This window comes from Coturnix japonica, chromosome 2 (assembly GCF_054131305.1).
Source record: "Coturnix japonica strain WE chromosome 2, WE-NBRP24, whole genome shotgun sequence".
In the NCBI taxonomy this organism is placed as follows: domain Eukaryota; kingdom Metazoa; phylum Chordata; class Aves; order Galliformes; family Phasianidae; genus Coturnix; species Coturnix japonica.
In genome coordinates, this window is record NC_140664.1 from 42,956,277 (window position 1) to 42,968,521 (window position 12,245).

General features: G+C 35.6%; 1 protein-coding gene across 5 annotated transcripts in view; it reads left to right on the plus strand.

Annotated features, from left to right (window-relative positions):
- The window catches only part of ROCK1 (Rho associated coiled-coil containing protein kinase 1), a 67,893-nt gene that overhangs the window by 43,672 nt on the left and 11,976 nt on the right, over positions 1-12,245 (plus strand). For 4 of the 5 annotated variants that reach the window (XM_015855292.3, XM_015855291.3, XM_085539612.1 and 1 more), the window contains 14 exons: positions 633-681; positions 888-1,023; positions 1,670-1,761; positions 1,892-2,138; positions 3,544-3,650; positions 4,722-4,872; positions 5,696-5,856; positions 6,099-6,283; positions 6,924-6,993; positions 7,883-7,977; positions 8,851-9,016; positions 10,514-10,607; positions 10,971-11,059; positions 11,629-11,817. In XM_015855292.3, the coding sequence (XP_015710778.3) occupies positions 633-681; positions 888-1,023; positions 1,670-1,761; positions 1,892-2,138; positions 3,544-3,650; positions 4,722-4,872; positions 5,696-5,856; positions 6,099-6,283; positions 6,924-6,993; positions 7,883-7,977; positions 8,851-9,016; positions 10,514-10,607; positions 10,971-11,059; positions 11,629-11,817 (1,831 nt within the window). The remainder of the gene's footprint in view (positions 1-632; positions 682-887; positions 1,024-1,669; positions 1,762-1,891; positions 2,139-3,543; positions 3,651-4,721; positions 4,873-5,695; positions 5,857-6,098; positions 6,284-6,923; positions 6,994-7,882; positions 7,978-8,850; positions 9,017-10,513; positions 10,608-10,970; positions 11,060-11,628; positions 11,818-12,245) is intronic. The other variant, XR_014943409.1, reaches the window with a different exon arrangement.

The following is a 12,245-nucleotide window of genomic DNA, read 5'->3' on the forward strand; positions in this document are numbered from 1 at the left end:
CAACAGTGTGTTTTCTCATACACCGTGTTGTTTGTTGTAGAGTTAGTTGATCATATACGTTGCTGTGACAGCTCCTTACTGTAGCTGGCAGATGACTTTGTCTGAGTCCTCCTTGTTATCTCTCTGAAGAGGGATAAGCAGCTGCCAAAATGTAATTGTTAAGATTTTTTCTTGTTAACTGAAAGTTTAATAGTGTGCTTAACTTTGCTCTCTGTGTTCCAATAAGTTATTTCAACTGAGACTTTTGAATAATACTTCTTCAACATCTTGTCTTATACATGCTAGTGGGATGATTACTATTGCAGCAAACATTTTAGTTATCTGGGAAGCTCAAAACTAGAGGTAGTCTTAGTAGTTCATCAGAATATTCCAATTTTAAAGATACTCTCTGTATTTACTGTCTTTACATTTCAGGTTTAGGGACAAAATATCACACCTATACTTTTCTGTATATAATCTGCAGCAAAGTTGATAAATACATTATTTGATGAGCCATTTTCACTGACTAAATGTTTTCTTTGCTTTTTTAAATAAATAAAATAGAATTAGCTAAAAAGCAGCACTTTAGTGATGATTGAAAGCTTTTTAACTGGAAAAACGTAATATATCCTCATTAATCATTTCATTTTTAGGTCTTCAAACATCACGCTAGACAAGATAATGAAGGAACTGGATGAAGAGGTAAGGTATTTCCTCACTGAAGCATTCTTAGTTGGATAAAGAGTATGGATAGTACTTCAACAGTTTTTCAGTTTAAATTAAAACTTTTTCAAGGGAGCCCAAAATGAATCCACTGAAAATGATGCTTCAGTTTCCTTGACTAATTATTTGCAGAGATATTTAGGTATCATTCATTAAAATGTAAACTCCAATGGATTTAATTTTAGGGAAATCAAAGAAAGAACCTAGAATTAACAGTCTCCCAGATTGAGAAGGAAAAGATGGCACTGCAGCATAAGATAAATGAATACCAAAGAAAAATTGAACAAGAGAGTGAAAAGAGACGGAATGTGGAAAATGAAGGTATGTCACATTGTCCAAACACTGAAACAGATGAGGTAGATGGTGCGTAATAATTTACAGTTTTAACATCTTAAGTTCTACAGAACTTTGAAAGGAATCCTTTAAAGTAAGGAACACACATTTTGAGTGCTTTTTCTTGACTCTTAACAAGAAGTTATTTGTGCCTTATTTTCAAATTCTGTTTTCTACAGCGTGTTGTTATTCTGCAGACATGGAATTTGATCTAAAAATTTACGACTGTTTATGCGGGTGGACAGTGATAGGACAAGGGGGAATGGTCTTAAACTGAGGTAGGGGAGGTTTAGGTTAGAGGTCAGGAGAAAGTTTTTCACACTGAGGATGGTGACACACTGGAACAGGTTGCCCAAGGAGGTTGTGGATGCCCCATCCCTTGAGGCATTCAAGGCCAGGCTGGATGTGGCTCTGGGCAGCCTGGTCTGGTGGTTGGTGACCCTGCACATAGCAGGGGGGTTGAAAGTGGATTAACACAGCGGTCCTTTTCAACCTGGGATATTCTATGATTCTATGATACAAAAAAGGCTAACAAAAGACTTAAATGTCAGTGGATGTGCATGTTCAAATGTGTTTGTATAAAAACGAAAGAATTTTGTTAATCTGCTTTATTAATGGTGTAATTTCTCTTTAGTGTCTACGTTAAAAGATCAAATGGAAGACTTGAAAAAAATCAACCAGCATTCACAAATTACAAATGAGAAGATAACACAGTTACAAAAACAAGTATGTGGTTTGTTTGCTCTCTTCATTTCTGAAATCTGAGGAGCAGCATTATGCATTCATATACAACAAAATTTTTCCAAATAAATAAATTTCCATGTTTGAGAATCTTCTTTTATTTTTCTTCTAACAGCTAGAAGAAGCCAATGATTTGCTACGGACAGAATCAGAAACAGCAGTAAGACTGAGAAAGGGTAACACAGAAATGAGCAAGTCATTAAGTCAAGTAGAATCACTGAATAGAGAACTACAGGAAAGGTGCAGAGTTCTAGAAAGCGCAAAACTGCAGGTGGAGAAAGATTATTATCAACTGCAAGCAGCTTTGGAATCAGAACGAAGGGACAGAAGTCATGGATCGGAAATGATTGGAGAACTACAGGGTAAGTTTTCTCTATAATTAGAAGTTGTAAACCTGCTTATAAAGTATAGTTACATGAAGAAGGGGAAAGCCAATCTCTGCACAGTGTGATATAGTAGATTAATTCATGAAGTTTTGATTGTGTCTGAGTGGCTCTTGCAAGGGAGAATATTAAAAAGAAGATTCTCAGGGAAACCACTGATTATGAGGCAAAAAGTACATTACCAGTAAAAGAATATGATAAGCTGGTAGTGCTAGCGAAGACCCAGCACTGCATTTTAGCATCTTGGCGCAGCAGCCAAGTTGGCATACATTTTTAGTTTATTGTTAATTTAATGTTTTTCTCTTTATGTTTCTACATTACTTCATAAGTAAGATGGAAAGCATAGTTAGGAATACAGATCTGGATGCTTGGATCTGATTACCGTTTATCCTTGTGATTCTTAGTACTAGACTGTTCAGATAATGTTGCTTCATGATTCTGACTGTGCTGGCAGAGCCTGCTTCCTAACTTGCCTTTTTAATCCACCTGTTGACAGCACTGAGAGTCATTTCCCATAACACACAATCTTTTGCTTACTTGTGTAGACTGGAGAGAGTTGCTTGAGGGCTTTTGGGTGCTTTAGTTTTTTAAGGTCAACTTGTTCTTTCTCTGGTGGAGGTTAAGAAATACCAAGAATCTTGTTGCTTAGTCACTGTGCTTTGAGTATGAAAAAGCTGCTTCAGTTTAATTAGTGTTTCCTCTGAAATTATGCTGTTATTAATTGCAAGTGGGAAGTACGAAATAGCTGAAGACTTCTGTGCACTTTTATATGTGTTTTTTGACTTCATCTAGCTCAGGTTTGCAGAGAAGGGATCTCTGTTCTGAAAGGTGTAGGGATAAGGTTATATAATAAGATGTTTGCTGGTATATATGTATATATAGCTTTTGTGTATTTCAGACAATGACATGGCTGTTTTAAAAGCACGTTTCAAGTGAATGCAGAAAGATAAAATTCAGGATGATGTTCTCTTACGTCTCATGGAAAATGGCTCTAGTCAGTTAGGTGAATACGTACTGCATTAACACCTGTGTATCCATATGAGCTTGGTTTTGTTGATATGCCTTATTTATGCATTACTGGTTGTAACATTAGGAAAGGTGTTTGTTGCTCTCCACAAGTAGAATTAATGAATGTTAATTTTGCAAAATAGCTATTGGAAGTGATGGAAGGCAGACACCAAGTTTTGTGTGTGATTTTTTTTTTTCTCCTCTTGGAGCTGCTTCAAAGGGTTTGACTACTGAGGTCAGTTTCCTTTACAATGTGTAGTGTTTGTATATATGAAGAAGTTGGAAGTGTTTAATGGTCCCAGAAGTCAATGAAGGTTGAAAAGATTATCAGTCTAAGTTTACTAACAAATACTGAATAATACTTATTTTTTGACAGTTCGGATTACAACTTTACAAGAAGAATTAAAAAACCTTAAAAATAATCTTGAAAGAGTGGAGGCAGAAAGAAAACAAGCACAAGATAGGCTTAATCATTCAGAAAAGGTATGGTAAGATGATGTTGATGCTAATGTTCTTCAACAGCTTTGATTGTATTTTCAACTTAGCAACATCTGTTGTTATGTCCTTGCTGTAAATCAGTCTGTTAAAAAGATAGGCTAACTTATAGTCACATAAGAGTGATAAGTCTTGCAAGTCCTTAAATGGTTCTCACTTGTAGCTTTGGGAGTATAATCAGTCAAGGATCCGGAGCTGCCAATAGCAAGTAATTTTTTGTTCTGTTTGCATAACCGCCACTGCAGAAACTCGCCTCCTAAAGGTCCTTGAATTGCAATTTTGTAAAACCTGTGATTTAACTTTCTGGTTTTTAGTGGATTTTAATTTGGCAGGATCAGTTCTGGGCCTTTTTAGTCAATTTAGAGCTGAGCCATTTGAGTTTTTCCTTCCTGCCCAGAGAACAACAGCAACCCTTAGCATCTCTGGTCCTTGCCCCAAAGTAGAGAAACTAGTAAGGAAGAATAAAAGTAAATCCTGCACCATTCTTTGAGTTAGGCTGCATAGTTATTTCTATATTTTGATGTCAGATAAAGAGTTGCAGTACTGTGTGGCCTATCCAAATAAAGTAGAGAGATAATTACCTATGTGGGAAGCTGTAAGAAGTGATCTTTCTCACTGGGAAATACAGGCAATGGTAACGGAAAGGCAAGTCCTGTCTCTCAGTGCCCATCTGCTTTGCTTTTTTTTTTTTTTTGTGAGTTACTGTTCGGAGCTGGGGCTCCTAGTAATGAAATAACATAATTGCATGCAGGTGAAGGTAATAAAAATTCCTTTCTGCTCTATTGTTGTCGGTGGGATAGTTAGATGTTTCCAATTTAGGTGACTGCTAATCACACAAATTGAGAATTTTCATTATGTTACAAATTTAAACAGTAATAAATAAAACTAATGAAGTTTTCTCCAGGACATGGAGTACAGTTTTTGTCTGTTGGCTTTTTTTATAAGTGTCGAACACTGATAATTCCTTCATAGCAAGATAGCACTGAGAAAGAAAAAGGAGGAAGTATTCCCTCAGATACTATAGAACTATTATAGCTCTTTTTTTCCCCTTATCTTTAGGAAAAGAATAATTTGGAGATAGATTTGAACTACAAACTCAAGTCATTACAAGACCGCCTAGAACAGGAAGTAAATGAACACAAAGTGACTAAAGCTCGATTAACTGACAAACATCAGTCAATAGAGGAGGCAAAATCAGTTGCAATGTGTGGTAAGTCTACTTTGCAAGTTTTGGATGAATAAGTAATAGTATTTTAATTACATGGTCTTATAATGTGGTACTCTTACACAGTGTTTAATCACTGATATGAAAACAAGAAGACAGATGAAAATTATAAAACATAATGAAAATGATGAATTTTAAAAGATTTTCTTTAACATGATACCTGCATGGTAAGAAAGTGTGCTGCTTTTTAATGTTCCAAATAATTTACTGCTTTTGCAATTCAGAACTTTCTTTGGCTTCTAAAATGCCATTGAGTCCTGTAATGCTGGATAATGTTAACTGGAATTAAAATAATTTATTATCGAGACCGATCTCCTGGAGCATTCATTCCTGTGTAACTTTATTATAAAACTTTATTATAAATACGAATGTTCTGTTAGGTTGTCTAAAGTGTTTAAGGAGTCCAAAGAGTCTTCTGTATACATATATGCCCATGAATGAAAGAGGTTTCATGTTGTCACAGTTGACTATAAGGTCTTTGTGAAGATTGTTGGAATCCAGTTTCTAACTTTTAATGAAACTTATCTGAATGGTGGCATAGCCTTTCTTTCCCTGTACTATCCATACTTGGAAAGTAAACTTAGTTTATAGCATTTCATAGTGGTCACTTCAAGAGCCTGCATTTTGGATTTTTATGTGCTAACTTGTTTATCTAATGTTAGAAGAGCCTGAATAGCTGAACAGAAAGATATTAATATTATATTAATATATGAAAAATATTAGGTTATTTAAGACTGTGTTTATAAAAAGATCCTTGCAGATGCTACATATTCATTTCCATTGTTTTTCTTTCCTATATCTTGTTTAGAAATGGAAAAAAAAGTGAAGGAAGAAAGGGCAGCAAGAGAAAAGGCAGAGAATCGAATAGTTCAGGCTGAAAAACAGTGTTCCATGCTAGACTTTGACCTGAAGCAATCTCAGCAGAAACTGGAACACCTTCTTCAGCAAAAGGAAAGACTGGAGGATGAAGTAAGTAGAACGTTCATTGCTAAGAATTCTCTGTATAAATAAGAAAATAAGAAGGGATAGTCACAGTGAGAAATAAGATAATTGGACTGAAATACTTGGAAATTTAGGGATGTTTTCATATATGATACCGCGTGTAGCATTTAGGCAGTACTGTTTGACAAGTAATCCATAAATTAAACATTCAACCACATGTAATTGGCTGTTCAGCAGACACTTCTAAACTGAAATAATTTCTCCTTTAGGTAAAGAATCTGTCACTTCAGCTAGAGCAGGAGACGAATAAGCGAATAATGGCACAGAATGAATTAAAGGCACAAGCTTTTGAAGCAGATAACTTGAAGGGTTCTGAGAAGCAGCTGAAACAAGAAATCAATACATTATTGGAAGCAAAAAGGTTACTGGAAGTTGAGTTGGCTCAACTTGCTAAGTAAGTGAAAATCTGAGGTAAAGTGGAAAAAATTGCTTAATTATACATGTACTGTTTTGCTCATTCCTATTATTGAAAGATATTCTGTGATGCATAGGCATTTTTTCCTAAACAGAGAGTATTTTTAGCTGCATGTTATCATTTCTATATGTAGCCTTCAGTGTTGGAATATTTTTGTTATGAGCTGTGATACTGAGTAATTCTTGGCATAGATGCTCTTTTTGAGATTTGACTTCTTTAAGGATCAAATGTGATGGTACTTATTTAATTGTATGGGACTTATTGCACCAAAGTCAACAATTTTTCCTTTTATCTACCCAATATCCTGTTTTTCACAGCACTTAATCTGGCTGAAGATGCTTCTTACTAATCATGCTTTCTATCATAGCTTCTTTCAGCTGGAAGTAAAACTCAACCCTCGACATTTCTCTGTTTAGCGTACTACTTTTCTTCTGGCATACATAGCTAAAGCCTTCATCATTCAGTTAGATGTAGTAGGATGAAGCAAACTCTTCATCTTTGAAATAATGTGTACACAAATATGAAATCATTTTAGGCTGCTGTTCTGGTAGGGACTGGCCTTTGCTATTGGTTATTAGCTGGCTTCCTAAACAATTTCCTTTTCTTTTTTCCTTCAAAGGCAGTACAGAGGAAATGAAGGTCAAATGCGTGAGCTTCAGGATCAGCTTGAAGCGGAGCAGTATTTTTCGGTAAGCCTTGTGAAGAATTTTGAATGCCACATTTTTGTGTGAAATCTTAATATTTACTGGAATATATTCTGTGTGATTGATCTACTATAAATATATCTAAAAACCATAGATCTGGTAGTATTTGGCATATATATCTTCATATAAAGATAGCATCTCTGCACCTGAGTCCCCAAAGAATATGGAAGAGCCTTATTGTTTAGCCCATGGAGCCAATATGTGCATTTCATGGATTGAGTCTGGTGTGTTCTATTTCTGTGAACAGAAACAGTAAGATGAGAACTTCTCTAATGCCAGAACTTTAAATAATTTGTGAGTGCACATGAATATGTTTTACTTCTAGAAGTACTTTTTAAATTCAGTTCTTCCTTGGAGGAGCAGTAAAAAACAATTGGTGTTTACGACAGTGCACGTCACTGTGATTTTATAGTACATTCTAGGTTTTTGTGCGTTTCTCCATAGCACACTGCCAATAAGGAAATCCAGTGTGTGGCGTTTTACTGTTTTGTAGGATAGGATTAGGTTTCAGTTTGACGGATGTTTTGAGGCAGTGATGCTGAAAGGGGATGCAGTTTGGTGCTGTTGTCTCCAAGAAGGCTGCTTGTCCCAGCACCAGCCTTCCATTTTGTTGGTGGATGTGTTTGTGCAGTTATGTAGAAAGCCACACTAGGAAACTGAAAACTAATCCAATCACATCATTTCCCAACACGAGAGTAACTGAGGGGAGCATACTGGGCAGAAGTGGTGGAGAGAATTATTATTAATGGCAGTACTAGCATTTGTTGGTTTGGAAGATTAAAACCAACCAGGTTCCAAAACTGTGAAGAATTGTAGTATGGGAATTTGAATACTAAGAACATATATATTTTTTTCTTTATCCTTTCTTTTACAGACACTTTACAAAACTCAGGTTAAGGAACTGAAGGAAGAAATTGATGAGAAGAATAAAGAAACTCAAAAAAAAATGCAGGAATTGCAAAATGAAAAGTATGCTCGTTTTCTTGTCAAATAGGCCTAAGTTTTTATATAAGAAGTTTTTCACTTCTGAAGATTTGAATCAGATGAATAATGTTTAATTCTTTTGAAACCAGGCAGGCTTCAGAACTGTTCTTTAACACCCTGTGAGATGGCAAATACACATGAGATTGCCTGCACTGACAGACAAATATGGCAGTTCATATTTGTGCGGGTTTGAAGCATAATGGCTGATGGAAGAGTGCTGACTTCTGAGAATTTCAGAGGATGTAAAATTTTGGAAAAAATATTCCAGTCTCTGTTTATTGTCCTTTTGTTTGTGGAACTGCTTTGATTTGATTACTACGCCATCTTCATTAGATGGGTCATTGGTCTGTCACTGGGTGACGGAGCACTGGAACAGGCTGCCCAGGGAGGTGGTGGAGTCTCCTTCTCTGGAGATATTCAAGACCCGCCTGGACGCCTACCTGTGTGACGTGGTGTAGGGAGCCTGCTTTGGCAGGGGGGTTGGACTCGATGATCTCTAGAGGTCCCTTCCAACCCCTACAATTCTGGGATTCTGTGATTCATTAGTACTTAAAGTATTTCCATCTCCAAGAGAATAATTGAAGGAAAAGATAATGAAAATACTTTAAATTCTGACTTCAGCGTACCCCGATTACTTAAAGCCAAACCAGTTATGTTAATTCAACATTTTGTTAGTTGTGATACGCTGTCTTCAAAGTAAGAAAGCACACAGAGCATTGTTTTAAAATCTAATTCTTGTTGTTAGGTAGCTAAGATAATGATAACTGACTGAATGGTATAATTTGGGTCTGTTTGTTTTTCCTGAAAATACAGAATGCTTTGCAGAGCAAAGCAAAATCTTAATGTCTCTTTTTACAGAGAAACACTCACTACGCAGCTGGATTTAGCTGAAACCAAAGCTGAGTCGGAACAGTTGGCACGGGCACTTCTTGAAGAGCAGTATTTTGAATTGAGTCAGGAGAGCAAAAAAGCAGCATCACGACATAGGCAAGAAATAACAGATAAAGACAGCATCATAAGAAGGGTAAATCATATGACTAATTATTAACTAAATATGTCCTCCAAGCCGAAAGGAAAATCTTTTTATTCTTATTTGTAGAGTCTTGTGGGCATAATTAATGATTATTTAGATATCTGAGTTTTGAGCTCAGACAATTAGAGTATTTAAATCCCATCATCTGAACTAACAAAGGAATGTAGACGGTGAGAATCTGGGATGAGCTCATGCTGTGTATACATCAAGCCAATGTCTATAATTCAGTTATTAAGCGTTTTCCAGACACTTCCTGTCATTGCTCAATGTATATGTTTTTGAAAAACTTGTTTTGATGGTGTACTGTAGAAACTTACTGTGAAACTTCTTAATCTTAAAAAATATCTATATATACTTGGAAATCTTGAGATTTTTGCCTCTGCTAAGCTATTTATTTAAAAGAACCCCTTCTCCCCTTGCAGTTTTTGAAGATACTCTATAGCATAGCTGTTGAGTGTGCTTATAAAAGTTGTTAACTGAGAGTTTTTAAAGAGCAATCCATATATATCTATATCTATCATATATATCTATTGCTATTTTATCACTGTTTTCTCATTTGACATCATGTATACAGATGCTCCTAAGAATCCTGCAAGTGGAAAAGTGACCATAACAGCTCATCTTGGATCAATTAAAGTGTTCTGTTAGTGTTGCCACACATTAGAACTCTATATGAAGGCAATGAAAGTAATGTTAATTACACCAACAGTTTGTGCCCTCTGAAAAGCTCTGACATTTAAAAATGGAAAAGTTTCTTTAAAATGTTCAGACTTTTTACCCAGGCATAGAAAAAGCACCTTCTACTCAGTGTTCTTCCTGGTTTCAAATACTCTGATATTGTTTTTAATGTTTACTTGTTCAGTAGCTAGCCAAGTGATCTTGATTGTGCGTTAAAGCATAATGGTTTTTCTTTACAGTTTTTTTCCAATCCTGTTTAATGATGTACCTCTATATACTTTGACTCAGACAAAATTTAGGGTTTTTTTTTTGTACTGATTTATACCTGTTTTTCACTATAAATATCAGTTATTTAGCAGCTGTTTCACTGAATCTTCTCCAGCCTTGAATGCTGGGATTCTGTCATCTGTCTGCAGCTTTTCTTTCTGCATCCGTTGGATCTGGTCTCTGGGTACTTTCTTTTTCCTGAAGTGCCACAAAATTAATGGTGAACCACCATATTCATTGACTGCAATCTATTTTTGATTGGATTTTTAACAATTTGCTCTAGAGTATTTTCAATTTTGTAAAGAGGATTTTTCAAAAGACACTTAGTGAGACCAGCTGTATTCTCGGACCTCCTGGTATGTCAAGTCAGCTTAGAAGGAGTGTACCATATTTACAGTTCAGTTTTGAGAAGAAAGCAATTTTTTTTAATGGACCCTTGAAGACATTCCAAGTAAAAGGCTGTTACAGATTAAGGATATTGAAGGAAATGATCTTACAAATATGTCAAGATCTTTGTCTTAAAATCTATTTGTTTTCATTTAGCTGGAAGAAACTAACAGCACGTTAACCAAAGATGTTGATTTAGTAACAAAAGAAAATACAGAGATCAGTGAAAAAATGAAGAAACAGGAGGAAGGTATGTCATGTTTGGAGTTCTAAATCATCCGGTATGAAGCACAAATGAATGTGAAGTATGTGTGCAAATGAAAATTGGACACTGGAAAAGTATTCCTGTGTGTCTTCCATAGTGGTGGAGTGACTTGATAGAAAATGTGTCATGTTGAAATAGCGTGTGAATTGCCACTCTCTACCATATTTGTTCCATTCCCATTCGCTGCCTTTTTATTGTTGAGAACAATTAAAACCTCAGCTTCAGCAGGCAGGAATAACTGAGCTGCAATAGGAATAAGGGGAAATTAGAATGGTACAGTTTTATGTGATTAAGCTTAGGGATGCTTACTTTGTCCTAAAATCTCAAAGTTGAATCTTACTTTAACAGAATACAAGCTGAAAAAAGAGGAAGAAATAAACAATATTAGAATGCAATATGAGAAGAGTATCAACACTGAGAGAACTCTGAAGACACAGGTATAACTTTTATGTAACTGGATAAAGTTAAAACGATGTTGCATACCAGATATATTTCAGCTTGTTTGGGTTTTTTGTGCAACTAGCTCGTAGTGCTTGAGATTTCTGTTAATTTCACGCTAATCATGATGTGTACTACCTATTCCTGATGTTTAGAGTTTAAGTAAAATTGGTTATGAGTGCTTTTTGCGATTATTACTAGTGTGAGTAACTAACAGCATTTCTGTGGTTTTGGGAAATCAGTACTTTCTAAAGACAGATGGAAATGATTGGTGAAGTTGGAATGGGGCAGGGGTTTGTCTTTTTCAAGCACTTATCACTATTTTGGCTATTTGAATTGGGTGTCAGTGTGAGAAATACGTTAACTGAGGTACATGTTTTAATGTACCCACAGGGGTATGTTTTCAGTTTTGGAATTAATTACAATGATTAATTGAAGTACACCTCTCCCAGTCTGTTCTTAGATCATGAGGACTTGCACATCCTCCAACTAGATAAGCTTGGAAGCTTTATGTGGTACTTGCTCTCGTGTGTTACTTTTCTGACTTACCTTCTCTTTCTTGTAACAGGCTGTCAACAAACTGGCTGAGATAATGAATAGAAAAGATTTTAAAATAGATAGAAAGAAAGCAAGCATGCAGGATTTGAGGAAGAAAGAGAAGGAAAACCGAAAGCTACAATTGGAGCTTAATCAAGAAAAAGAGAAATACAATCAGATGGTGGTGAAATACCAGAAGGAGGTTAATGAGATGCAAGCGGTAAAAAAACCTTCATTTTTGTTACATTATGAAGTTCTCTGCCCAGGGAAAACATGCAGCTCCTTGTGCACTTGTGAAAAGGAGTTCTGTTGCTGATGTATCAGACTGCAGAATTTTAGTGCAGCTGTGTTTGTTCTCATTCATTTCCCCATTCTCAGTTGGTAACTGTGAATGTGATGATTGGTACATTATGAAAGCTGAATATTGTGTAGTACAGTATTCATACAGTTTTTCTCTGGAAGATTAAATTTGTTGGTGAAAGTTCTATTAACATTTTCTGTTTCAATGCATTGCTGTATATTTGATCACAAACTTTTTTCCTAGACTTTAGGAACACTTTTACAATAATAATTTATGTCAATGCTATCAAAAGTGTTGAGAGATTTTCATGAAAAAAGAACTAGTAAGGTGTTGTTTTTAAATACTTT